The sequence below is a fragment of the Siphateles boraxobius genome, unplaced genomic scaffold, assembly GCF_051911475.1.
Source record: "Siphateles boraxobius isolate OS27281-9 unplaced genomic scaffold, OSU_SipBor_1 22, whole genome shotgun sequence".
NCBI classification, from domain to species: domain Eukaryota; kingdom Metazoa; phylum Chordata; class Actinopteri; order Cypriniformes; family Leuciscidae; genus Siphateles; species Siphateles boraxobius.
In genome coordinates this window covers 33,297,754-33,325,712 of record NW_027508833.1, presented here as the reverse complement: position 1 = coordinate 33,325,712, position 27,959 = coordinate 33,297,754, and the positions used below count along the sequence as shown (strand labels likewise).

General features: G+C 37.1%; 2 protein-coding genes across 12 annotated transcripts in view; both read right to left on the bottom strand.

Moving 5' to 3' along the window:
* Positions 1-7,916, bottom strand: part of hectd1 (HECT domain containing 1) — a 47,644-nt gene extending 39,728 nt beyond the window's left edge. For 8 of the 9 annotated variants that reach the window (XM_077239758.1, XM_077239762.1, XM_077239760.1 and 5 more), the window contains exons 1-2: positions 7,669-7,916; positions 3,199-3,445 (exon numbers count right to left, since the gene is read on the bottom strand). In XM_077239758.1, coding sequence (XP_077095873.1) covers positions 3,199-3,338 — 140 coding nt within the window. In that variant the 5' untranslated portion in view covers positions 3,339-3,445; positions 7,669-7,916. Of the gene's footprint in view, positions 1-3,198; positions 3,446-7,570 lie in introns of all 9 variants that reach the window. The other variant, XM_077239759.1, reaches the window with a different exon arrangement.
* Positions 7,917-8,202: 286 nt separating this feature from the next.
* heatr5a (HEAT repeat containing 5a) overlaps positions 8,203-27,959 on the bottom strand; it is a 35,634-nt gene continuing 15,877 nt past the window's right edge. For 2 of the 3 annotated variants that reach the window (XM_077239738.1, XM_077239739.1), the window contains exons 15-37: positions 26,719-26,882; positions 26,449-26,612; positions 24,827-24,932; positions 24,538-24,728; positions 24,267-24,426; positions 23,807-23,996; positions 23,538-23,707; positions 23,012-23,038; positions 21,666-21,810; positions 19,705-19,884; positions 19,295-19,531; positions 18,949-19,127; positions 17,532-17,600; positions 17,015-17,194; positions 16,599-16,821; positions 15,346-15,585; positions 13,576-13,703; positions 11,779-11,926; positions 11,429-11,701; positions 10,886-11,110; positions 10,642-10,793; positions 10,086-10,296; positions 8,203-9,887 (exon numbers count right to left, since the gene is read on the bottom strand). In XM_077239738.1, coding sequence (XP_077095853.1) covers positions 9,586-9,887; positions 10,086-10,296; positions 10,642-10,793; positions 10,886-11,110; positions 11,429-11,701; positions 11,779-11,926; positions 13,576-13,703; positions 15,346-15,585; positions 16,599-16,821; positions 17,015-17,194; positions 17,532-17,600; positions 18,949-19,127; positions 19,295-19,531; positions 19,705-19,884; positions 21,666-21,810; positions 23,012-23,038; positions 23,538-23,707; positions 23,807-23,996; positions 24,267-24,426; positions 24,538-24,728; positions 24,827-24,932; positions 26,449-26,612; positions 26,719-26,882 — 4,064 coding nt within the window. In that variant the 3' untranslated portion in view covers positions 8,203-9,585. The remainder of the gene's footprint in view (positions 9,888-10,085; positions 10,297-10,641; positions 10,794-10,885; positions 11,111-11,428; positions 11,702-11,778; positions 11,927-13,575; positions 13,704-15,345; positions 15,586-16,598; positions 16,822-17,014; positions 17,195-17,531; positions 17,601-18,948; positions 19,128-19,294; positions 19,532-19,704; positions 19,885-21,665; positions 21,811-23,011; positions 23,039-23,537; positions 23,708-23,806; positions 23,997-24,266; positions 24,427-24,537; positions 24,729-24,826; positions 24,933-26,448; positions 26,613-26,718; positions 26,883-27,959) is intronic. The other variant, XM_077239740.1, reaches the window with a different exon arrangement.

The window sequence follows — 27,959 nt, the reverse complement described above, 5'->3', positions numbered from 1 at the left end:
GAGATGAAATGGCATGAAAATGTCATGATTATAGTGACCAAATTGATCACGGTTATCACAGAATCCTGTTCAAAAAGTACTAATACTACACAATAAAATCAATTCACCAAGGTTTATGTCGAAAAACAGCAAATAACAAATATAATTAGAATTCATTTGCACTTTTTGTTTACATAAACAAAATAACAACATTAAAAATGATGGCCAGATTTTAAAGGAGTGTCTTGCGACATGTTATCTACTAACATGTAGCCTACAAGTTAAAATAAAGTTTTGACAAAAAAAGATTTATAAAAAGCTTGCATATTTCAGCCTTTAAATCATTTTTATAAAAAGAATGAGTCAAAAAAGATAAATTACTGACGTTCACAATGCACATTAGCTTATCTTTCATTATTAATAGTAAAATTCGGTCCGATTTTCCCGTGGCGTCTGTCGTTACTATGCAACCATGCACTGCGCTCTCCACAACGACAAAGAAGTTTTAGTAGCTAATGGATTTTTCATCTCGCTGCGCCTGGAAAAAATGAGCGCGTCGCTTCAATCATGAGCTTCCTACATTTGAAATAACGAACTTGAGCACAATCAGGCCACGAGCTACTGGTAGCTCGCAAGCGACGTGTTGGAGACCCCTGCCATAGACCATTGGCAACCGCAATGCTAGCTCCACAGATGAGGCATACAGCTTTAACTTTAACGTTAGTGAAGAGGAATTCTGTTTCCCACTCCTCGTTAAAATAATAAGTCTTCTTTTTTGCATGACCTGCATCATCAGCCATAATTAATCTTTTTTTCTTTTTTATAGTTCAATTTATCTTATGTATGTACCGTCTGCCCGCGACCGCCTCAACTCACAGAAGTTACGTTGCGTTTTTGGTTTTTTTGAAACCTGCTCGACGTGCAGATTCTAAATATTTCAAATTATTTTATTATGTTTTAATGGTATATGAAATGTTTTAATGGTATATGAAATGTTACCATTAGTTATTTTCTCATTTTATGCCATCATCATAAATAATAATAAAAAAAAAGCGAAATGAAAGATTACAATTCAGGCTATTTATAGAACGTGCTCGGCGGGCGACTCAGAGACTCCATGCGGGCTACCAGGTGCCCGCGGGCACCATGTTGGAGACCACTGATTTAGAGTGTGACAATATACCGGTATTGGCGATAACCACAATGTTTAAAATGAATAGGACTCTTATGATAACATGACACGTAAATACTCCAGCGCCAGAACCTGGTTGACCTGTCAGGTGGCTGTATTGCACCCGCTGACACCTATCAAATAAGAAGATGACGCAGCGCGAGCCCGCGCAGCCACTCTGAGAAGAATATCGTCTGAGTGAGAGAGTGAAACACTATCCACACCCGAGAAAAGTAAGCTCGCCAGTATGGTGAGTTCTTGAAGTTCTTCGGCTTCAAAGAAAACAGCACCTTAAAGGGGGTCGCACACCGGGGAGTAGCGCAGCGCCACGTCTTTAAAATTCAAACACATTATTTATTTACGAGTTTATACACACCGACGGACGAATTTACACACACCGACGGCACCATTCAGCGTCTGTGCGCGGCGCGCAGCAACGGCTCGGATTTTCAGGTGAGATTCTCAATTCATTCAGTTAACGGATGCGCTCTGACTGAGGTAAAGTGTTCAGACCACAGACTTAGCAATTATTGAATTTAATTGTACAGTATAATCATAACATAGTACAGACATTATCCTAATTTCATAATGTCCTTAAACATAACAATATTGCTGGCCATAAACTGAGAAAGTGCGTGTCCGATGTCCGGAGCTACGCTTCTCGTCCGGTGTGCGACCCCCTTAAATCCAATCTGCAACCTTTTTACCCATCTCCGTGTCCATCCCCCTGCGGATTACGCTATTTTACAGAGTAAATTGCGATTATTTTACTATTCATGGAATGGGAAATGTGACATTAACCTGTTAACAGCGGGTTTCTGTGTTCATATATTTAAATAAAGGGTGATTATTAAATACCCCGTTTTCTTTACTCGTCTTATTTTTGTATTTGCACTTGATTTTTTTTTTTTTTCAAATCTGCATGACTTGCACCGACGCAACAATAGGTTTAAGAGCTTTTCAGTTCTTCAGGAAACATTCAGACAGTGTTTCGCTCCAGTATGAAACCAGATATACTTCACAAAAATTTGCATTAAAATATTGAGAACGGAAGAAGTAAATATGCATGTGCCTTGTGTTTATCAGTATCTTTATGTTTGTTGGGTAAAAAAAGAAAAAGTAAATAAAGTAAAAATAAATTTGACAGGGCTTCTATAGATTTCGCGATATATCGATATCGTGGATTATTTTGGCCACAATAACCGTGGTGTGAAAAATCTAACATCGTGACAGCCCTAATATAATATATATATTTATTTATTTATTTTGTTTTACTCTCAGGGAATATGTTCACAGTTGTAGTATGAGCATTACAAGTGCTTTTTCTCCCAAAAGTGCATATTTACACAACTCCTTTTTATAGGAGAATTACACACATTTATAGGATATTTACTTTTAATACTATGCACACAAATTCTCATATAATCTCTAACAAATTCAAATCCATTGGTTGCATCGTTGAGCTCTACTTACCAATGAAATTTGTTCCCAGGACTGTGTTTTACCAAACACCCCTCTTTTGATTTAAAAAAATAATATTTAAGAAAATGCTGTGATGTCTAAATTCAAGAGATTCCTATGTTTTAAATGTATTTTAATTAGTTTTAGATAAAACATTATAGACTTGTCGGCCATAACATTAAAATAAGTATTAGCCTGGTCTAAATTTTAATACCGGTGCATCTCTAGTGTAAGCATACCTGGAGACATGCGTGTTTATGAATTAATGCTAGCGTTGCACCGAAAATTGAAGGCCAATACAGTCACCAAAATTGTAACACTAAGATCAGACGATACCAGTTAAATAATATTTATTTTATAAAAGGGTCATAATCCCCGTCAGCAAACTCAAGTCTTTTTTTATCTTTTTTTTTTTTTTTATCTCTGAGTGCCTTTGCCACACGTTGTAATGCTATATTAAATTTGTTCAACACTTTTACATTTTGTAAAATACCAAAATGAAATTAAAAACAGTCATGAATAGTTATCTTGTTACAATCAAAAACAATGAACCACAGAAATGGCACAGCATCAGTATTCACACTTACGTTTCGAAGCAGCGGTCGACGTTGTCTGACATGAGCAACAGCATGCAGAGCTGCTCCAGGGCGATGAGCTGCATATCCCGCTCATCGCCCTGTCCCATCTGCAGCCACTCCAGCAATGTGTCCGGGTCCACGTCCGCCATGACGCCCCACTACCCTATCCACCCAACACCCAGTCACCCCGCCAGCAGCAGGAGAGAAATGAACAGGGGCAGTCACTGGTCCTCTTGATGTCTCATCAAGTCGTCACCTTCATAAGAAATAGAAACAAAATATGAGCATGGAAATGACATATGGGATATAACAGGAGACGAGAACTCGACACAAAATCCTTGGCAATGTTGCTTTGGGCCTTAACCTCCACCTTCTCCCACTTGTTTGGTGCTGAACTGAAAACACAACCCTTGAGTAATTGCATGGAAACTGTTGGTTAATAATGAAACGGGTGGAGCAGATGACTCCTTGAAGATGTATGCACTTGAAAGGTAAACTAATAGGAGTAAATCAGACTATAAACATGATGAACTACTGCTTGTAATCAAAGCACTGAAAGAAATTGCTGTGATTAGCGAATTTGTAAGCTTGGCCAACAACAGTTTGCATGATGAATAGTTCATCAATGACTCACACTGTATGGCCCAAACAGACCATCTCTTCAGCAACACACAGTAAGCAATTCAAACAGAAATCACTGTCTTTTTATTGTTCTGAGAAACAAACCATTAAAGAAAAGAGCAGCACTACTTTCCTGAGACAGGCAAGCTGATCCAAGCATGAGGATAAAATCATTAGAATGGAAGGTTTATGTAAAATAGCAAAAGTCTGTCCTCCATTACTGCCTGGGTGGCTACAGACAGGCTTCAGATAGATCCACCACCTTCTAAGAGACTAACAGAGAGATCCACTTATCAACAGATTAAGTGACTAACTTGATTCAGGAAGAATGTCCTGTTGAACTTGACATTCAAAGCAACTGTCTGTGGCCTAATCCACACATTTGCTGGATGGAGAGAGGAAAAAACCTGATCACATGCGTTGCAACTCTAAAAAATCAAGTATAAAAAACAGAGCAATTCCAATAGGGTCCTCACTGCATCGGTGCTCTGGCCCTAAGGCATAATAAAAAAAATTGTTTGGTTCCGGTTTCCGACCGACCCTGTCAATTTATGTGCGACCCAAATTTATTTTATGAGCTTGGGGAAAAATAATACAAATTAAATAAATACACAAATAAAAAACTTTGAGGCGAACTATAATGTATGTTTTTGTACAGCACCGTATTTGTATAGCCTGTTGTTCTCCAGCAATGCTAACAAACGAGGCAGCCACGGGCGTTCACACATCGTTGTTGTCATGTAGATGCACTGCTGCGCTCGTGACAGGGCGCGTGAACTGAACGAGCAGAGATAGAGAGAGAGAGTCGCGGTCGCGCGGGCGCACTCTCTCTGCGGAGCCAGGCGAAAGTATAGGCTTCACCGTCTCAAATCTAAGCACTGTCTTGCTCTCTCTCCCTCGCACATATTAATGAAAATAAATCGACACGATGGCAAGGTCGAAGACTAAAGTTTCATGTGGAGCATTCGGAGATTTCTTTTTTCCTGAATTACCGCTGGGTGGGAATTGTGCTAAAATACGTTGCCTTATCTTCAATGAAAAGCGTTCCACACATTCAGCTGACAAATAAACCACACTTTAAATAAACGAAAAAACTATCCAGTGATGAAATGTTTTCTGTGATGACAAATCTTGTGGTATGTCCTAACCGCCGGGATAATCACACAACGCGCACACGTCCGATAATGACACGTCTAATTCGCGAACTAATGACTCATTTGAACCGATTCGTTTTAATGAATGGTTAAAACAACTGATCTTTCCAACACTGAACTCACGAGACGTCTGAATCGGTGTATAACTAATCGGAAACACTTTACAATAAGGCAACCCCGTTTGCCCCCGCGCACACATTTAAAATCAGCGCGTGTGTGTGTAACATGCTGGGACACACAAGGTGGTAGAGTACATGTACAGGTAGGCTATGTTATGAAAAAATAGAGTGGCTTATCAATCGCTACTGTAAATAAAAAAATATATAATAATAATAATTTCCTTCCTGTCCCTTGCTGCCACTGAAAAAAAAAAAAAATTGTCCCTAAACATGACCTCAACTGACAACCAACCGGAACCAAACTTTTTTTTTTTCGCCTAATGAACATCACCTGATGTGATCAAAATAGACAAATATATGCCATAGCCAATGCATTAACCATAACTTTTTAATTAATGAGCTGATATTTCCAGACTTACATTTTTTGGTTTCATAACCAATTTTTAACAGTAACACTAGACCATGGTGAATCAAAACAAGTTCTGATGCCATCGCCCTGGGTTACAATTTATCTTGGAAAGAAAACTTGTTTACTATAATTATACCACCTTTAAATGAATGGGATCGGTTCATTCCCAGTCTATTAGTCCACCAGACCAATAACATTCAACTTTAGGTTTTGTTTGTTGTTAATTAACGTAACCCTATAAAAATTTACAATTTTATTTTATTATTTATATTATGTCTCTAAACTACCAACATGATCAGAACTGAAGAAAATGTTTTACACAATCATACATGCCTTCTGCCCTCTGATTGATAGCGAATACTTTTTCAGTAAAAGGCCTTTTAGCATAATTCTAAAAAGTTCCACTTTCAGATTGTGGTCCGCTTGCCTTTTTGCTTTGAAAACTTTAATGATTTTTTATAAAGTAACTTAAGGATACATTTTATATTGTTATTAATATTTCAAGATAAATATATACTGGAATGAATAACTAAGGTTTACTTAGTTACTATTTACTATACTATATTACTATATACTTAGTACCATTTAATCATCTTATATCATATCAAATAGCTATATGATACAACAGGCTTTTAGAATTGTTTATTTGTAGCCTACATCTCTCAATCATAGCATTATGTTTAGCTGTCAATTAAGAACTTTGATCATAAAACTAAGCATTAAATATCTTCTTACTAGACATCATTGGGAGAGATATAAAGGGACAACTAATATTTATGCATTTTGGTCTGATACACAGTTATAAAAATCTAACTGATTTACATTACAGGCTATCAGAATTTGCTTTGGCCATATAAATAACCACCAAATTTCGGCCCTGTGAATAAAACCAACGCATTATTTTTTCTCCTTGAGTTGTGAGCACTTTATGGGCCAAAAAGCATGATGTATCAAATATTATACAATAAAAACACTTATGGCAACTTTAAGATTTTAATTTAGATTTTTTCTAAACTAAGGTTCAATAAAATGTTCCATAAAAGGAAATAGTTATTATACTAGTTTTTTATGTCTATTCTTTCATATGTCAGTTATTGCAGGCTCATGCCCACCCACGCTAAATATAAGAAAAAGGAAGAAATTTAGTCTTGAATACAAAAGTTCCAGTCTAATTTAAATTAAGTAGTAAAGTATTTTTAGATTCTGTGTGCTGTTATTCGTACAGCATAGAGATCAATACAACTTAAAATAATCAAAGTACACTGCAAAGCAGACATTCAGCTTATCCATTGCTCCTGCTTTCACGACACTTGATGTTTCATGAACAAACATGATTCTAATGATGTTCTTTGACTTTCTGACATTGCAGCTGACTAAGGAGTCAAAAAACAACTTGATTGCAACCGATGTCATCATGACACCAGCCTATACAGCAGCACAATAAAACCTTACCTTCACAGTGAACACAAACTATGAGCGTTAATAGTGTGCAATAGCAGTGTTTGTTCTAACGTTATAATATCATTTCTTGTGTTAGCTTCATGTTTGGCCATCTAACCTGATCCTGAGAGCCGAACAGATGAACAAACATACGAATTAAACCTGAAAATCTTAAACAACAAACAATTCGACGCTATCAAACCTCATATATTCGATTGAACGTAAGGGGATTTAAGTTAAGCAAATAAATAGTCATATATGAACGTTCAATCTAACGTTAGTCCTGAATCCTGATGGCCTCTTTCTTGAGTTCAGACAGCTTATGTTAGCTTAAACGCCATGACAAAGTCAAGAACCGTTTAAATTCCTCTTTAACATCACACTTAATAAAGTAATTCCACAGCAAATGAGTAAAATCACAAATGATCGGTTGAGAAAGTGAGGTTTAATTAGCTGGGATTAGCTAAAATGCGTCCTGTTAGCGTCACTTCGACAGACCTAATTAATCCCAAACTTAATTTACTTAATTCGCATTAGGTATTAATACGTTTTCCATCCACATATATAACCGGTCAGAAAACAATTTTAAGCTAAAATACAAAAAAAAAAAAATTACAGTACTGCGGCCTTGTGTTTACCAGTAAATCTCCGAGCTAAAGTTGAGTGGGATCCCGAGGCCTGATCGCGTCTGTCAGGCTGAGAAACGAACCCTCCGACGAGCGACACAAACACTCACCGTTTATCGCCGAACGACGAGAAGAGAAGAAAAAACACACAGGGTGGACTAAATGCGTCTCGGGATGAAGTTGTCAGACGGCAAGATGTGAATATGGCTTCATTCCCCGCTTCTGCTGGTTGTAAGGTAGAGGTCAAAGTAAACGGGAAGGCGACGGGTGAAATATTGAGTGAAATGGAGAGCCGTCGAAAGAACTAGTCGAGGCTCCTCATATCACGAGGCTCCGCAGTAGCGGTCAGGAACAAACAGCGGCAGGGGGCGCTAAAACAACTCGACATTTACATTCAACGAGGTTGCCATAAAAATTACAAATCATTCACATGGATTGCACAATTGTAGAAAGTGACCACTGACTCTCTGAAATCAAGCCATGCGTGGTTTAGTGGGTTAATGTTCATCCTAAACTTAAATGCTTGCATTAAATCCAGTGATCCTAATAGACTAGACATATTCAAATTAAGACATACTATGCAGTGAGGAAAAAATGCAAATGTCCCTCTTAGGTTCTACTCTAATGTAAAAACAACGCAACTCTTAAAGCAAAACTAGATTTTATTCATCCAGTATAATCAGAAAATAATGGTTGATTGTGCCCTATTTCATGTGTACAATTTACAGCATACAAAATGGTATGGTTACAAATGCATAATTGTAAGTGATCATCAATGTTTCTAGCAGAAACCTGCACCTGAAATCTATACAAACCGGCAAAAACAATGGTCCTATATTTGTTGAAAATCTTCTATTTGCATTGTAAACATATTTGTAGTGCGTTTTAGTAGTAAATATTATATTGCAGCATGTTTAATATTTTTTTGCTCACTTAAGACCAAGCTATTACTTGTACTGCCTGTCAGTCAAGTAAATTAAGTGGTGAGATAAAGCGACACCAAAACAGATTTGAATGCACAATTAGAATATAGAAAAAAGTTAAGTACCATCTTGAACATGAAGCCATTTCCATCACAAAAATTAAAAACAAGCTTTGGTAAATTATGAGATTTAAAAAAAAGTCATTATGACATACTAAGCCAAAATTATGAGATAATTTTCACTACATTGTCAATTACACAATATAAAGTCAACATTGACATAAAAAGTAAAAAAAAAAAACCAGTGACAGTCAAATATATGACAGTCGATATTGAGGTAAGCCATAATACTTAATTATTCTTAACTTAGTAAGTCACAATGATAACTTTGTCATAATTATAACTTGGTATGCCATAATTTTGAGTTTTAACCTCATAATTATGACTTTTTATGTCATGATTGATCAAAGCATGAGTTTATTTCTTATGTGACAGAAATGAGCAGAAATGATGCAAGTATCAGTTTGTAATGCTTTATCATAAGTACATTCATAACATGCAAACATGTGAAACTCTTTCCAAATTTAAAATAATTGACAATGCGCTAAAATTGTATATGTAGAGTTAGCAGATAACTGATCACCAGCACTGCAATTGGTCTTGCAACAGGTTTAATTGCAACTTTTTGTGAGAAATTAATGATTTGCATTCTTTTAACACAATAATAAAAGATTCTCACAAAATATCATGCTATGCATAACTGAGTTCAAAATGCAAGCTTGTTGGCTAACAAGCTAACCATTAAAACAAAAAAAAACAAAAAAAGTTGATATAAATGGAAGTCATAATATTTCACTCCCATGGTTCAGCTGTTCACCTGTAAAACACACTTTTCCTTGCTTTTAGTAATATGTATTAAGTTCCTCACAGAGGTTAATGCAGTTTTAAAACGGACTACAATTATTAAATGACACATTTTCATCTGATTTATCTTTAAAAACACTATTGATTAAAAGATTCACTCAGTCATTCAAATCATAATACAGTCGGAGGATTCACCATTTAGGGATTCACCATTCTTAATGGAGGAACCATTAAGGAGGATTCACAGGAAATTGATCTTCAGTTGAATGCTGGGTGTGTTTTTGCTAATGACCCGAGGTGCTTGTGCCTTAGTGTTCACGCTCTCCTGGTTGCCCTTGACGGCTGCCTCGAGCCTGGCTTTCATGTGTGGGGCAGAGGCCATCAGCGCTTTGAAGACAGCCGAGTTCTGGGGGCCGATGCGCATGAGGTCTCTTAAGGCGGACTCGTGCAGTGAGCGAGAGGCCGCTGGAGCCGAAGCCAAAGCATTTTCATCTAGCAGAAGAGAGATGAGGATTGGCAACAGCACAGCCACAAGCTGTGGACCTGCATGGATAAAACAAATACTGACTTGATTATCTTGGTATCCTAATAACAGCAAGTCACATTTTAAACAACACTATAACATTTTGCTAACAGTAACATTAAAAACAAATTTACAGCCAAAGAATTCTCATTGTTTGTTTATAATATCATAACTTACTGTTCGTGATCAAAAGTTCAAAACATTTTTCAGGCACTTACGGTTAGTTTCGTCAGCAGCAAACACTAGTGCTTCCAGGGCTCGGATTGCGTCTTGTACGGCCTGTAGCTCTGCTGGGCCTTGCGGACGACTCTTTTCAACTTCCTCCAGCTGTGACACCAGACAGCCACCCAAAGCCAAAATTAATGGCCTGGCTATTGGGTCTGGGCCTTGAAATAAAGATACTAGCAACTGATAACTCCTGCTCAGCACCTAAAGTAGAAATAAGACAAAGAAGAGAAGATTAAAAAACATATCTTATTATTATCAATGTTGAAATCAGATGTGCTTAATATATTTGTAGAAATCTTGTGGAAAAGTTTTTTCAGGATTCTTTGATAAATAGAAAGTTGATAGAAACAGCATTTAAAATAGAAGTCTTTTGTAACAATGTAAAAGTCTTCACTGTTACTTTTGATCAATTCAATGTATCCTTGGTGAATAAAAGTTCTCCTTTAAAAAAAGAAAAGAAAAAAAGGACAGTGTAGAAATTTTGTACAAAAGTTACATGTTTGGTTCTATACTGAATAAGCTTTTTAATCAGCCCTCTTCACTCACTATGGGGTCCTTAGACTCCAGACCAGCTCTGAATGTCTGGATGCAGCGTGTCTGCAGTGGCTCCACAGTGGTCACCTCAGCACTGGAGTACAGCAGGAAGATGGTGAGGGATGTCAACATGGTAACCTCATCTACTCCAGGCTCCGTTTTATCTGTCCAAAACAATCCATTAACATGAATGTTGTACAAATTATTTCTAAAACATGCAGTGACAGAGTGTGGTGGATCAGACCGAGATAATTACCTGTACTCCAAGACTCCAAGAGTGTGTGCAGTGCACTTTGCAGCAGTTCAGTCCAGGCCCCACGACTCTTCTCAGCTTTGCTCATGGGAGAGGTGAGAACAGCGCGCAAAGCCTGTAGGATGCCTGGTACCAGCTGTCCACTCTCAGCTCCAACAGAGCCCTTCACCGCCTCTCTCAACACCCCAAGCAGCAGATAGAGCACTGTGGGCAGCACTGAAACACTGCCTGCAGAGGAAAGAAGAAAAAAAAAGATATTTTATCATTTATGGAATCAAATCTAATTTCTGTGCAAATAACATGACACATTTCATCTTGAAATATGACAAAATGTTTAATGGAGAACAAAAAAAATGATGGTGACTTAAAAAAAATAGTATTTAGGTTTTTTTGAGACCTTGTAATGGAGCAAGAAAAAAAAGAAAAAAAGGGAATCCTGAATTGAATAAACAAAATAAAAAGTAGATTTAAATGAAGAGGGCAGGAAGAATTTTTTCTCATAATCTGAAAGCTATTATGGCCGCAGTAATTCCCTGGATCTCTTACCCTCTGGTGAACAGATGGAAGGCAGTTCTGAGAGGATGGCCACAGCAGATGTGACGAGTCTACAGTCAGTATTGCTGAGAGAGCAGGTCTGTCCTCCCCGCCCCGTGGGGCTGCCGGCCAGCTTAGGGCTGAGCTGCGGAAGCTTCCTCACAAGCGTGCAGAGACACAGCTCCAGTGCTCCAAATACAAGAGACTGTCCCGGCACCAAGCCGCCAGTGTCCCGCCCCTCACCAAACTCAGGAACAGTTTCCTTCTCTGCTGCACCATCATCGACTGACCAAATGCAGTAAAGGAAGATGAATCCAGAGGCTTATTTGCGCACTAAACTTTTTTGTTTGTTTTAGACTTACCCTCCGCACTGTGGCGTTTCTCTTTGACATGCTCCTGAGCAGCACAAACGATCTGGCCCACCAGTTCCAGCACAGCCACCTGAATGCTGGGAGATTCCCGAGTGACTATGAGCCTATGCAGAACGCTGAGCAGCTCCACACTCAAAGCCTATAGAGAGAACACCATAGACTTGTCAGGAGCACAGAGTGATAAACATCAAAGACTAAAATATACCTGATATGAACTACATGCAAATACAAATACCAAAAAACAAACCTCAATGCATCACAATATCGTAATTAGGGTTTGAAATTCACTTTTTCACTCACCGGCCAATTTGGTTACAAAATGTGTAAGTTACAAGCCATTCAGATATTCTAATAGCCAAAAAAAAAAAAAAAAAAAGATTGACTACGTCACAGTTTAGGGCCTATATACATATATATATATATATATATATATATATATATATATATATATATATATATATATATATATATATATATATATATATATATATATATATTTTTTTTTTTTTTTAATTTTTTTTTATTATTATTATTATTTATTTAAAAAAAAAAAATTTTATACAATTTGAATTTCATACATTCATTTTTTATTCAACCAAAATCCTCTCTAGCCATCTCGCCCCTTCCTTTTTCATCCTTGTCACCAAAAATGTATTTTTGGTGAAACATCAAACACCATGCGGAACAAAACAAACCCTGGGTCTCAGGATACGCCAGGGTCTGCTAAAATTGTAGGATGTTGGAAAATTACAATGTATTTTCTGTTAACCAAATGCTCAAATGTCCTCAGAGCTCTTATCTTAAGCTGTATCAGTAAGGAAGTGCTGTTTTTTAGCTCAGTCTTTGCGTGTGAACTGTGGGAACTCTGCGGGAAATATTGCCACATTATTGTTGTTTTTTTAAATCTTCGCTTCAGTGCAAATGAATCGCGTGCCGTTATTTGTTGCGTAGTGACGGGTATGTTCAAGTAAGCCAGATATGAGCAGATTCTGCACAATAGGCTGCATTTAATATATCACGATGATTCACGAATTGACTATTTGTGCTAAAGCTGCGCAGATTTGGATTTTGGCTGCGCAGCAAAGTGAGTAAACATAATAAGTAACACGCCAAATTGGCTAGTGATTTGACAGCGTTATCCGCCACAGTTAATTTTTACCTGCATTTGGCGGGTTGGCAGGTGTTAATTTCAAACCCTGATCGTAATATTGTGCGGTTCACTTCAGTCCAGTGCCCTGTCTCATAGAAGTGTCTCTGAGAAATGCCAGCTTGTTTAGTCAAAAATGCAAACTCTTTCTTCGTTAATTGATAGACTTGTCAATTACTTGTCAATACTAGACTTGTCAATAAATTAATATTGTTAATTTATATGGAATTATATTTTAAAAAAAGTACTGAAGAAATACTATAGGAAGAATAACCTAACTAAACAACACAAAGAAACAATTATGGGGAAAACAAGTTATTCTTTGTTTTTAGTGCAAAATGGTAAAATGGTACAATATATACTTGCTGCATTTATATGAAATAAAGTTAAAACAGTAATATAGTGAAATTTTAAAAAGCATTTTATTCCTGTAATGGAAAAGCTGAATTGTCAGCAGTCATTACTTCAGTCTTCAGTGTCACATGATCCGTGATACATTATTTCAGAGTTCTTTAATGAATATATAAAGCATTTATTTAAAATATAAACTTTTTGCATCATTATTAATGTATTTACTGTCCTTTATGAATAAAAGTGTTGATTTATATATATATATATATATATATTCAATAGTAGAATACCTGATCGTTGCCCACTTTGGAACGGGGCCAAGGCACCTCCAATAAGGCCTGCAGAGCCTGAAGACATGAATTGATGGTTTCCAATTGTTCTCCAGAGTGAGGAGAGCACAAAAACTCCACGCTGATTCCTAAAGGAAAGATTTCAGTAAATGGATCAACATTAAAGGTGCCTTGTGTAATATCCGCAAAAAAAACAGTTCATACTCCACATTCCATACCAGATGGGAGCAGTCTACCTCCAGAAAGTGAATTGATCTACTCTAGAGTAACAAACGAGAAACGGCATAGTCTCTATGCTCCGCCCCTACCTCCACAACGACCCTAGAGCCATAGCCGAAGCCGAGCCAACTCCTAATAGAGGACGTTTTGACTCCAGAGGAACGTTGGTTGATGTCAAGTGATTTTTAAATGACATCTTCAAGCTACTCCCCTTCACCAGTGAATGTTCATATTCGTTTTGTTCATATTACATTTTTATTGTTAGTTGACATTAATTTGACAGACCGCATTCGCTGCTGTTGACCAAGCTAGCGCCATTCAGAGCTGCCAACTTTCACGAATTCACCGTCACCGATTCTGTCAATGTTATTACGCAATTCAAACAAAAAATACAGTTTTGGCGCTTGTAAATGTTAACGTTACAAGACAGATCCCTAGCGCACGTGAACCGATCATCTCTACTAGCTAATAGTATAAACACACGAACACTGTTGAAAGATACAGTATGCTACAACTTACCAAAATGTATTCTTCATACATAATACCGACCAATCATTTTTTTAATCAGCGTGCAGAAGTCAATAACATAGCTGGAGAACAAATATGTCAGATTTACCTCAGGAAAGCAATTTAGTAAACATAATATAGCTCACGTAGTTCTCATTACACCTTTCAATGTAGCCATCGCTAACTTTAGAACTTATATCGAACAGCCTTCGATACATTTCTATGTTATAACTTCCCGAAAAAACTAAACAAACATATAAAAGAAACTTCTAGCGAAATACTAACAGCATTTTACTTACCAATCCTAAAGAAATGTTGCAAGTTCGGAGTCAAACCTCATTTCTTTCATTTCCATTAGTTGTCTCCAACGATGGAAAGCAGTGCCAATGTTAACTCTGGTTTTGCTCCTTTTTTAATCCGATTTTATTTGTGATTCCGAGCGCGTTTTTTTTCCCTGCAGCGGGTGGTTGTGGTGGTGGTAAGGGTCTCTTGCCAAGGGCTTCAGCCATTCTTCCGCTCTCTTCCTTGAACTGAACTGTAGTAGTGGGGTGTACTTTCCACACGATTGACATCAGGTTCAAGTACGCCCACAAGCCGTGCGACTTATTCGTGTATTGCAGTTTGGCTGGTGTTGCCCGCATACCGCCTCCCATGGCCGAAACTGGTATTATGACGTCTGTCGGGCCGGGGCTACTAATTTAGCATGCTAATTCAGGTTGATATCTCTGCAACACTATAACTTTTCATTTTTTTTAATGACATCATCGCCCTTATTTCTTCTCATTCTTTTGATCCGTGTAACTCATTTTTTGTATATTTTTAACTCAATTCTGACACATGGCACCTTTAAACAAGACTAAAACTAAATATGTTGAATCTTTCAGAATCAAGTGAAATCCTAAACTATTGTAAGTATGGTCCTCGAAATCAGAACCTTCATGAAGAATTCAAAGCTCTGAATGACTATAATTTAGCAATGCATGCCCTATAAACACTGAACTACATCCAATTAATTAAATGGGAAATATTAACTGAGCTCTGTACCCAAGATGAGGTGGAGGCGATCAGTGTTGACGTCCTCTGGTGATTTGACACTGCTCATAGAGGCGGACTGGCCCATGGAGGTGGGTGTGACTGGCCTGGAGAGGTTTGCGGGCCCCTCGTCCACTATGATGAATCCGGTGCTGTTGAGCCAGAGTGCAGTAGCGTGGAGAATGGTAGCCCAGGCACTGTAATAATGTGGACGGGCCTCCTCCACCGTCTCTGCAGTGTAAAATGAGCCACCTGACAAAAAAAAGATGCATGTTAGAACTCACATACAGTAGCTCTAAACAAGATGGTAACAGAAATGAATAAATCAAATTACAAATCACTCCAATAAAATAATCTTCAGATTATATTGAATACACTGAATTTTTAATGGAAAAATTACACTAACAATCAAAAGTTTAGGCTTACTAATATACATTTAAAAAAAAAATTTAATTCATATTTTTACTCAGCAAGGGTGAATACAATTTATAAAAAAGTGACAGTAAAGACATCATACTATTACAAAAGAAATGCTGTAATTTTGAACATTCTATTCACCAAAAAATCCTGAATTTAAAAAAAACTTAAAAAAAAAGAAATAAAAAGAAATGTTTACTGAGCACTAAATCAGCATATTATAATTATTTCTGGAGGATCATGTGACACTGAAGACTGGAGTAATGACTGATGAAAATTCAGCTTTGCCATCACAGAAATAAACTAAATTTTAAAATATATTAAAATATAATACAGTTCTTTTACATTCTAAGAATATTTCACAATATTAATGTTTTTGCTCTTTTTTTGTTCAAATAATTGCAGCCTAGGTGAACATAAGTGACTACTTTCAAACATTTTACCAACCCCAAACTTTTGAACGGTACTGTAAGCACTGTAAAAACAATTAGGACTAATTTTGTAAATTTGTTTTTTTTTTCAATGCTAAAACACCTTTACCCATCCCTTTCTGCGCAGAGACAAATTACAAGCAATAAATCTGTTGATCAATTTCCTGATGCACTTTAAATAATTTGAGTGACCGACATAGCAACATTGGTGTGAGTTTAAGACAGGACTACCTCCTTGGCTACGCAATGGCTGACAGGTTGAGTGTTTGGGAAATCTGTTTGCGAGTACTCATTATTTTTATATTCATTTGGTTCCACTAGAGGGACGTAATTTTGGACACTGTTAAGTAAATGACTAGATCTGCTTATGTTCCAACAGGTGGGTGTATAGTTGAGAATCAGAGCATAAGAAGTGACCTGTGGAAGGGAGTTGACTGGAGTATTGTGGGGGCAGGGTGAGCAGGGCATGGTCCTGAAGGGCAGCCAGCCACAGGCGGCTCAGGGTTGCCAAATCAGCCTGAACCAGTTTGAGCAAACCAGCCCCTGCTGGACCTGCAGTCCCACCCTCCTCGCTCTGCTGCTGAAGATGGCTGCCCGGACTCTCCCTCTGCCTGGAGCCCTGCACCGCTGTGATATACACCTTAGAGACACAGATTTATTCAGATACAGGTTAGATTATAGTTTTCTGCTTTTTACAATTAGATACACTAAGGAATAAAAAGTGTAGCAGAAACTCTCTTTATATACCGTCATACCGCCCATCCCTAGAGTAAAATAATGGCTAGTTGTAGAGGTGCAACTGCTTTAATAGTTGTTCAGATTGTGTTCAGTACCTCCGCCCAGGCTTTGAGTACAGCCAGCGTCTCCATGGTGAAGGTGCTCTCATTATAGAGCTGACTGGGAACATCTCTCCCCACCTGAACTTTGGCGAGAGAGGAAGCCAGAAGCTGATGTACTCTTCTCAGGTCACGCAGGTCGCTGATGACCCCACTGGCAATCCATGCACTGCAAACCTGAACAGCAACAAAGGTTGATGTCAGAACTCAACACTTCTGAAGCAGCTTTCAGCAGCAGCAGTGAACTGCCAGACTCAGGGAAGAAATTAGGTCAAGCGAACCCACTTGAACTCGAAAAGCGGGTTCAAGAGGTTGAAAACACTGTAAAGGATTGTTTTGGGAACTTTTGACGCTACAAAATGAACATTCTTGCGATGCTCGATTTGACAATGACAACATTGTTTACTTAAGACTTTAAACAATGTGTTACATGGTATTTGGATCAACAAGTAAAAGCAAAGAAAAACAGAAAAAGCTTTATTATAGATATGCTGAAGTTCTTCAAGCAGCACACCTGGCAGGCTTTGGCAGTCACATTCGGAGGGGCATCCACATGGAAGGCAGGTCTGAGCGCAGCTCCAACCTACAACAACAAACATTGTTTAGTCCATTACACCAACAGTCAAAAGTTTGGGAGGTGTCTCATAACCCTAAAGATCCTTTGATCTAAATGTTTATGCTTTAATTAGTTTTGTAGATAAGTTAAGATAAGTGCCTATATGTATGTATGTATATATGTATTTAATCCCCAGACCTCCATTTGTGTTATTTCATAGTTTTGATGGAAAACTGTGGAAGATAATAATAAAGTGTCCATAACTTTTACTTGCATAATATATAAACATTAATTACCGTAAATGCAACATAAATACAAATTTAGTTTAAAACTATAATCCACTCTGTTTAGAAATACGTTAGCTACTGTTAAAAAGTTTGGAGTCAATAATTAAGTAATACTTTTATTCCACATTCCACATTCAATTTGTCAACATTTTTTTTAAAATAACTGCTAATTCCAATAACTTCTGTTCTTTTTTTTTTTAAACTGAAACAAAAACCTGAAAAAAAACATGGTTTTATGAAACTATTAAGCAGCATGACAATTGTACGGAATTGATGTCCTACAACCTGAGTAAAGTTATTAAACTTAGAATATTGTAGCACAAGGTACTGAAGAGGTTTCACGTCACTGTTTGAAACTAAGGCCTCCCGCTAAGCCCACAGATAACCTAATTTAGTGTAAGCGATACGGGCCCTCACATGTGTACACACACACACACACATGCACATAGTAACAAGAGACTGATGAATGACCTCAGGTACGTCTTGGGGGGTTCTAAGAATAACAGCTAAGATCTTCACTGTACAACTCTCAACATGCATTTCGAATGTATTCCTGTAGTCTAGCAGGCACAGTCTTCAAAAATTATAAACAACTAGTGGATGCAAAAGCCAAAAGTTTTCAAAACGCTTGGCCGCAAACCTGAAACTGAAAAAGCATAATTTAAATGAGCCATAGTTTGAAACAACTACATTTAATAAAAAAATATATAATTTAATTAATTTAATTCTATTAAATATTATATATTTTTTTTTAAATGTGAAGGTTTCTGCTGACATTTTCCATCCACTTTCTCCTACAGAAATGGATTTTTTTGTTGTTGCAATTTCAGCACAAATAGGTGCACACTTAAATATAAATAAATTCATAATATACATAAGCATAAACTGCTTCCTACAACTACTTTTGCAATAAGGATAATTTACTTGGATGCATTTAGGAAATACCCCATTTAATTAAGCTGCAAATCAAAGTTCATCACTGTTATTGTTCCAGACAAGCAAAGTTTTTCTTTCAAGACCTTTCTGGGTATATAATAGTATGCAAAGTTGATTTTAAGAGTGAGGCTGGATAGTAAGTTAGTGCTCACATTGGCTTGATACTGTTCCAGAATGACATGCCCAGAAAACTCAGGCTCTGGCACATTGGAGAATTTACGGATAACGACCAGCAGTGTTTGTAAACCAGCCAGTCGAAGCTGATCGCTGTGGTCTGTGGCTGCCATGAAAGCCATGCGAATGAGGTCTGCCAAGTGGAGAACTAGGAAATCTGCGAGACAGAAGAGGTGCACATAAAAACAGAATAAACAAAAGTATATAAAAATCACCCCAGAAGGTGGCACTAACATTCAGTTAACTCACTGAACACATTAAGAAAAACAAATCACAGTATACAAAGTTAACAGCAAACACACTAAAGGAATTCTAGCGTCTAACCTGTGGACTCATGTAAACGCTGTTCTTGAGCGAGTACCATGTTGAAGTGAGCCGGGTCTCCGTTCTCACACTGCGTTATTATTCGACACACACACTCCATGGAAAATACACGAGTGGACCAGCGCAGGTTATTGAAGGGGCCGCTGGACTCAGACTTTGCATGGAATGCAGAGGAATCATCATATCGATCTCCATCCTCCTCCTGCTGTGTTTCTACAGAGGCAGCTGCAGCGGAGTCTAATGAGTGACAAGACCATGAAAAACCATATACTCAATGACGCATCTTTGTAAAACTAACAAAAACAAGGATAAAAACAATGGGAATTGTACACAAAGTGAGCACAAGATGGAAAATTAAGATAATCTTTTTCTCATCTTATTCTGCTCATGAGGCTGAGATCGCAGCCCACCTGCAGAGGCAGAGAGTACATCTTTGCAGAGTTTCAGCCAGTGGGCCAGGTTACTCTCAGCAGCCGAGCTCATCATGTGGATTAGCGTCTCCTGAATGTCTCGGCACAGTTGTGGGTCAGACTCCCTGTCCAGCAGACTGAACAAAGCCCCCTCCAATCCCACCTCCTTAATAGTGACATCTGCAGGACAGACAATAATCGTTTCATAACAGCCCACCCTATGACATATATTTTAACATAATTAATTATGTTTTGCTTGAAATTTATATATATATATATATATATATATATATATATATATATATATATACACACACACACACACACACACACACAAATGAATAAATAAATAAATATAATACAGACACATGCATATAAACACACACATCCAATTGGTCTAAAGTTTGGAATTAATCTTTTTATATATATATATATATATATATATATATATATATATATATATTACTATGTTTTTGAAAGAAGTATCTTATGCTCATCAAGCCTGCATTTATTTAATAAAAAAAACTGTAATATTGTGAAATATTATTATTTAAAATTACAATTTAAAATAATGGTTTTCTATTTTAATATACTTTTTGTATATATACTACATATACAATATTAATATACTATATACTATAATAAACTATTACAATTTAAAATAACAGTTTTCTAGTTTAATCTGTTTTAAAATATGAAATATTTCTGTAATGCAAAGCTGAATTTTCATCAGCCATTACTCCAGTCTTCAGTGTCACACGATCCTTCAGAAAGCATTCTAATATGCTGATTATTATCAATGTTGGAAACAGTTGTGCTGCTTAATATATTTTTGAACCTGTGATACTTTTTTTCAGTATTCATTGATGTTAAAAAGAACAGCATTCATTCAAATTAGACATATTTTCAAACAATTTAAATCCTTCCCATCACTTTTTTATCAATTTAACACATCCTCGCTGAATGAATAAATAAACAAGTATTAATTTCTTAAAAAAACAATAATAATAAAATAATGACCCCAAACTTTTGAACGGTAGTGTAAATTCTCACAAAATATTTCTATTTTAAATAAATGCTGTTCTTTTTAAACTTTTTATTCATCAAAGAATCCTGAAAAGGTATCACAGGTTATAAAAAAAAAAGATTAAGCAGCACTGTTTCCAACATTGATAATAAGTCAGAAAAAGTAATATTGTAAAAACAGTAATAATGAGATACATTATTTTTCCAGTGTTCAGTCACATGATCCTTCAGAAAAAAGGTATTATCAATGTTAAAAACAGTTGTTATGCTATACAGGTGAAACTCAAAAAATTTGAATATCGTGCAAAAGTTATAATTTTGATGATTATGGCTTACAGCTTATGAAAACCCCAAATTCAAAATCTCAGAAAATTAGAATATTACATGAAATCAATAACAAAGATTTTAAATACAGAAATTTCGGCCCTCTGAAAAGTATAATCATGCATATGTATATAGTTATATACACTAAATTTAGTTTCACCTTTTAATTTGAATTACTGAAATACACAAACTTTTGCAAGATATTAAAATTTTTAGAGTTTCACCTGTATATTTTTGTGGAAACTGTGCTGATTTTTTTCAAGATTCTTTAAAGAATAGAAAGTTCAAAAGAACAGCATTTATTTAAAATATAAATCTTTAACAACATTATAAATGTATTTACTGTTACTTTTGATTAATTTAACACATCCTTGATGAATAAAAGTATAAAATTCTTACTGACACCAAAACTTTTGAACGGTAGTATATTCAAATGATCAAATCACAAGGTGCATTCAAGGATCAAGACAAAATTCCAGGCCCCAAAGCCAAACTAATGTATAACTCACTGCAGTCAAAGCCACCTCAATGCAGAGTACTGTAAAATCAGCAGCAGAGATGTGCTGAGATGATACTATGTTTTGCAGTGGGGGCGATGCTTGCTGACTCACCCAGTTGTGAGTTGTCTCTGCGTGGCAGCTCTTTAACCAGAGCAACTGCGTGCTCCGATACCTCCACTGCCTCCCTCTGAGCCAACTGCCTCAGGCAGGCCACAACCGCCTGCCTCAGAGACAGGTATGAGCTGCACAGGTTTATCTGTACACGCACAAGAGGCATGCATGAGATATAACAAAAGATCTTCTCATTAGTAAGGTCACACTAATGATCACTGGTGAATCTAGTGAGATCTTGATAAATAGAACAAAACTGAGACATTAGAGCTGGGTGGTATAACAACAAAACAAAAAAAGCATTTAGGCATATATATATAAAAAGCATATATATATATATATATATATATATATATATATATATATATATATATATATATATATATATATATATATTTATTTATATATTTTTATAGATATATATTTATATATATATATATATATATATATATATATATATATATATATATATATATATATATATATATATAATTGTGCTCTATCTCTCTCTCTCTCTCTCTAATATATATATATATATATATACATATTAGAGAGAGAGAGAGAGAGAGAGAGAGAGAGAGAGAGAGAGAGCACAATTTAAATGTGATGAACACCACATTTTGCACAACATAATCCAGACAAAAGTGCAAAAAACACATCAAAGTTAGTCCCGTTATGTCAAAACGATCCCACAGAAATGCTGTTTTAGTGTAGAGAAGGCTAGAGGGAGAGGAGAAAGGGACAGCAGGGCTACTGTCAAGGCTTGTTTTGAGCTTTAAATGATGTGACAAGTGAGATGTTTGGGAAGAATAAGACCATAAATCAGACCATGTAAAACAAAGCATTTTTTTCCCAATTACTGTCTAATATTGTGTGTGTGGTTGTGTGAGGAGAGAGAGAGAGAGAGAGAAAGAGAGAGAGAGAGAGAGATAGAGAGAGAGAGATAGAGAGAGATAGAGAGAGAGAGATAGAGAGAGAGCGATAGAGAGAGAGATAGAGAGAGAGATGGACTGAAGCTCTCACAGTAATAAAGCTAATAGCGTGAATTGGCATAAGGCCACAGCTGTGAATGTCATGTGCACTGTGTGGGTGGTCAGTGTTAGAAGCCTTTACAGAAAGGACCAAGCCAAGCAAATCTAATCCTTGGCATTAACCCTGCAGTTAGAGGCATTGACACTGTCTGCTCATGCTCAAAACCAGATCCTGCTTGAGTTAGTTTCACACAGGGAAATGAGAGGAGGACAACAGAGCATAATTATAGGGAAAGACACAAGTAAAGGAATATGAGGTGCAAACAATGAAAGAGCATAAAGTGGCCTGACAGCAGAGAGCTAGACAAAACCTACCAATACAGAATAATCCAATAAGATCTCCTGTACGAGGGAACAGAAAACAGTACTGTCACTACAGATGAGGGCAGAGCCAGGCCCGTGTACACTCACCTTCATTTTTTATTCTACGTAATATAAAATAAATGAATGTGAAGAATCTAAGATGAGAATAAGACAACTTTTTTGGAGCATGTAAGCCACTGGTCATTAAAGACTTTTGTGACTGTTATTTAATAATAACAATAATAATATATTGGTTTTCCTTGTACTTTAACCCTAGATAAACAATGAAATAAATAAACATGACAACATGAAACATATGACTATATGTCCTTGGTTGTGTACATAATTCATTGTTAAAAAGCCTTTTAAATTTTCTATCATGAAATAACCAGTCTAATAAAGGCTTTTTATCAATTCCTAAGAAGAGTGCCTTGGATTTCCTTCTACTACATGAAAATGTTTATTTATCTGAAACTGAAAACAGTGAGATGTCAGTTGTTCAGTATAACTGTGTGCAGTAAGTGCATTGATCACGTACGCAGAGGCTGGGTACCAGGCTGGCCAGATTGACGAAGCGTGACGCAAACATGTGAAGCTGCTGGAGGCAGGAGATGGCCTGAGCCTGGACCAGACAGTCCTGACTATCCTGCATCACAGCACAGCCCACCAAACACAAGGTCCTCACCGCACACACACCTGCACCCTCACCTGGGGACAGTTTACATTAAATAACCAGAGAGTCTGTAAAGGTCCCACCTGCATGATGACTATGTGTGAGAGTGTTTATGGGAAAATAAGTGAGTGCACCTTGCAGATCCGGCCCCATGGAGGTGATGAGGGCGTTAAGGCAGCGGCCCAGGCTTTGCTGCACCTCAGCGTGTGTGTGTGGAGTTGAGAGGAGCAATCTTAGCACCAGAGTGAAGCTGGCCTCCAGATGGCTGTGGTACAGAGGCCCTGCAAGATCCACCACCATGGATAGAGCGTGGAGAGCCCACATCTGCACATATAATTATAAATATAACAGATGAAAATGAGCATTTATGCTATAATCCGGCTCATTTACAGTCTCTACTCGAGTGTAAGATTGTTCATTAATGTGCAGTGTCCCTAATAAATAAATAAATAAAATAATTCACTGAGAGATCAATACATGAACTTCCTGACAACCCTCTTAATAAGAAAGCACACCATCGGAGTCCTAGTATTAATAAACTTATATATTAATAAATGGAGTATAAACAGTCATGTGGTCAGGTGACATGTGTACCTGCACTTCAGGTGAGGTGCTGTCTTGGGACAGGGTGAAGAGGACCCCAACGCAGGCACTGATGTATTGAGGGGAACTAATCCCACTCAGGTAACGGTACACAGTCCCAAGGGCCAAAGCATGACCTGTGCGTGTGATAGCATCCCTCGCAGTCTTCAGTCTGAAAACCATTTACATTAATTTCATATATATATATTTTTATATACAGATTTACATTTATATTTCTAAATAGATATATAGATTTTTTTTTTATGATCTGGCATAAACTCACTTGTCAAAGCTCATGAGAGTGATGGAAACGGTGATGCTGGGGTCATTAAGAACTTGCACCAGCCTCGCCAAACCTTCCGCAGCCATGCAGCGCAACAGGGGATTTGAGCCCTCTAGCGCTCCCAATAGGAGAGACAGTGCTGGTCTTTGGACCTCTTCTGGCCCCAATTCCCTCCTACTTGATGCCAAACACTACACAGCAAAAAAAAGAAGGAGGAGAAGAGAAAAACAAAGCTGCTTTATATGGTATGAATGCACAGGTTTTAAACTGTCTTTAAAAAGCTTCTTACCTTCAAAGTGCAGCAAAAAGCAGCAGCTACATGGATTTGAACCGCCTGTTGCCGGGCTCCTTTAAGCTGTCGCACAAACTCACAGAACTGCTCCAGGATCTGAGCCCTGTGATAAGAAATACAGCAAATATTGTACTGTATGGCTACTGTAATATCATATTTTCACAAGGGATGCATGACGTGTCATGTGTACCATATCGCTTATCAGCCAATATTATTAATTTTATATGGGCCAACATATTCAATATTGAATTGTTAATGCTTATTTTAGATGGCAAATGTAAAATTAAACTCTAAAAACACTAATAATACTATTAATAACACTGTTAAACAATCTCAAATTAAATATCCATACTGTGCATTATAATGTTGTGATCCCTAAACTTTGCACTGATGTGAGGCTTATTCATTTTTATGCCAAAATTAAAAGAAAATAATCAAGTGAAAATAAAAATTGGTTTATAATTTACAAACCATATGGCAATGGCTTTTTTTAAATAATCAAGTGAATTTAATACTTAAATCAAGTGAATTAAGCATTTAATTGACGTGATTGTCCAAAAAAGCATATCACGTGGTTTATAAAATATAAACCAAATTTCTTTTCATATATAATAATATTGTGAAGTTGTAATACTGATGCTGTTACTATGATAAAATCATACTGTGATATAATATTTTAGTCACACATCTACCCACTGTATTTCATAATATTTTAGTCACACATCTATCCACTGTATTTCAAAATATTATTAGTTAAGTAAAGTTTATATTTTTAAAGCTTAAATGCCAAGAGTTGAGAACCAAAGGCTGTTGTTTTCTAAAAATGCTCTTGAACACTTCAACAGATCTTCTTGGAAAACTGTAAACATCCCAATTCTAAAGACGCATTGTCTTTGTTCTGCTTCTAAAGAAAAAAAAAAGAAAAAAACACCACCACCACCCCCCCATAAGAACATTAAATAAATAATCTAGAGACAAGCTGCTACTGGGATGAAAGATGCATTGCAGGAGGATCGGTGGCCCCTTATGATCAGTATCATTTCCTCTCCACTGCCATGTTTAATAATGCATTGCACATGGCCAGAACAGCCCCCAATTATGCAAATACATGCAGATCTCAGGATGTAAATTTGGCTATGCTGCTTCAAAAAAACTCTGAATCTCATTAAAGCCACTTCCCACAATTTTCTATCAGTAACAGTATCAGTTACTTCTAACAATCTGAATAACTTTAAATGGCAATGCTGGTTAACATTTTTGAATCCACATTCAAGTGAATGCAACATAAAACAAAATATTTAAATAATTTGCATAGTAGGATGTGCAATTAGTAAAGGAGTTGAGCAAACTAATTTAGTAAATATCCCATTTTATCTAAAGACTTGCTGTTCTATTCATCAGCGTTACCTGTTCATTTGCACACGTGAAGCATTACATGTATTGCCTGCATTAAGGTTCCATATAAAGTAACTGAATTAACTGATGTGTTGAAGTGTCAATGCAACATCATTGAGACCCTTTCAAATCAACTAAACTAAAAGTACTCAAACCAAACAGCAACAGCATACAACTAAATGACCATGTCACTCAAGCAACATCTGTGGTGATGGTGGACGTACCTCTGCTGGATGCCCAGGTGAGGGAAAATCACACCAAACAGCTGGACAGCTGCTGCCATTAGAGCGGAGGCTGGAGGGAGGGGGGTAGGAACCTCCTGGGCTTTCTCAAAGATGGTAAATGGGTCGTGTTCTAAAGTCCCACCTCCTGAACCACCTCCACGGAGCTTTAAACAGACAGTACAATGGAATGCGCTGTTCTAGAAAATCAATTAATTACATTGATTGCACGTTAACAAGGCTATTTCCTAGATGATTAGACTGTGCTCTGACCTGTTCCTCTATGTAGTGCTGATCCACGTCCTGCAGTCCAGGGCCCAGCACTGCCAGGTCTTGGCTGCAGCACAGTGAGGGCAGCAGGTTCAGCTCGGCACATGCTGTGATTTCTGGCCCGGTCAGATCATTCAGCAGCTGCTTCAGCACTATGCCAAAGCTCTCTGAGCCAACACAATCAAACCATAATAAACAAATAAATACATATTTGGGCAATTGGGGGGGGGGGGGGGGGGGGGGGGGGGGGGTTGGTGGGGGAACAATCATGATCTCAGCTGGCAACTTTTCTTTGTGCTTTTAGAAAAAAATCTAACTTCGTTATTTTAATTAAAGGGGCTATATGTAGGTTTTTACTTTAAAAAATCTTTAAGATAGAGTTTTCATTTGTACATTTATGAGCCAACCATATTGTAATAGAAAGAATGACACCTGTCCACCAGTCCACCATGACTGTCCACCACGGTTGTCTCTATCAGCCTGTAGGCTCAATTGTGTGGGGAGGAGTCGGGTCCGAATCGGCGCGAAAATTCACAAAATGTGACGTCATGCGCGTTCTCGTCTACTTGGGCTTACATCCGTACGGCAGCGGCAATCGCTAGCAGTAGTGTTTCAATTGGACTCTGCAGACGAAAAGAAGCGACCAGCCTCCAGCACAATCCAGACAAACTCCTCGTAAGTTAAAAAAGAAAAAAAAGACTTATCTAGTGCGGCCAACGAGCGTGCGCACCGAGAACGAGCATGAGACTGGCTGCAGTTTCTCTAACGGCCACTGGTGTCAGTAACGGTTCGAAATTTCAGAACTTCCGCAATGCTCCTTTAAGCTAATTGATTTAGTTGTTTAGGTTTTTTTTTTTTTTCAGATTACTGTACATTATCATAATTAACCAAATAAATAAATGGACATTTGAGTTCAAATTATTTTTAAATTATTTTGAGTGCTATGAGAGACATAGCACAAGAACTTAACCCTTGTGCATCCTTATGGACATTTTTGTCCTTTTCAGTTTTGTTTTTTTGATAACTTTGTCTGTGTTAATGCTAACTGCATGAAATTTGCTGCAGGTGTGTATTTTTATTGGAATTTTAATATTTCACCTTCATTTCCTTTAAAAAATCTATTTTGCACTAGGTACAAAAAATACTCCCACTCAGCGCCTTTTGGACAAAAATGTCCCCATTGAAACCCATTAAAACTGCGATTTTTAATCCCAGTGCCATTCAACTATAAAATGATGCAATCT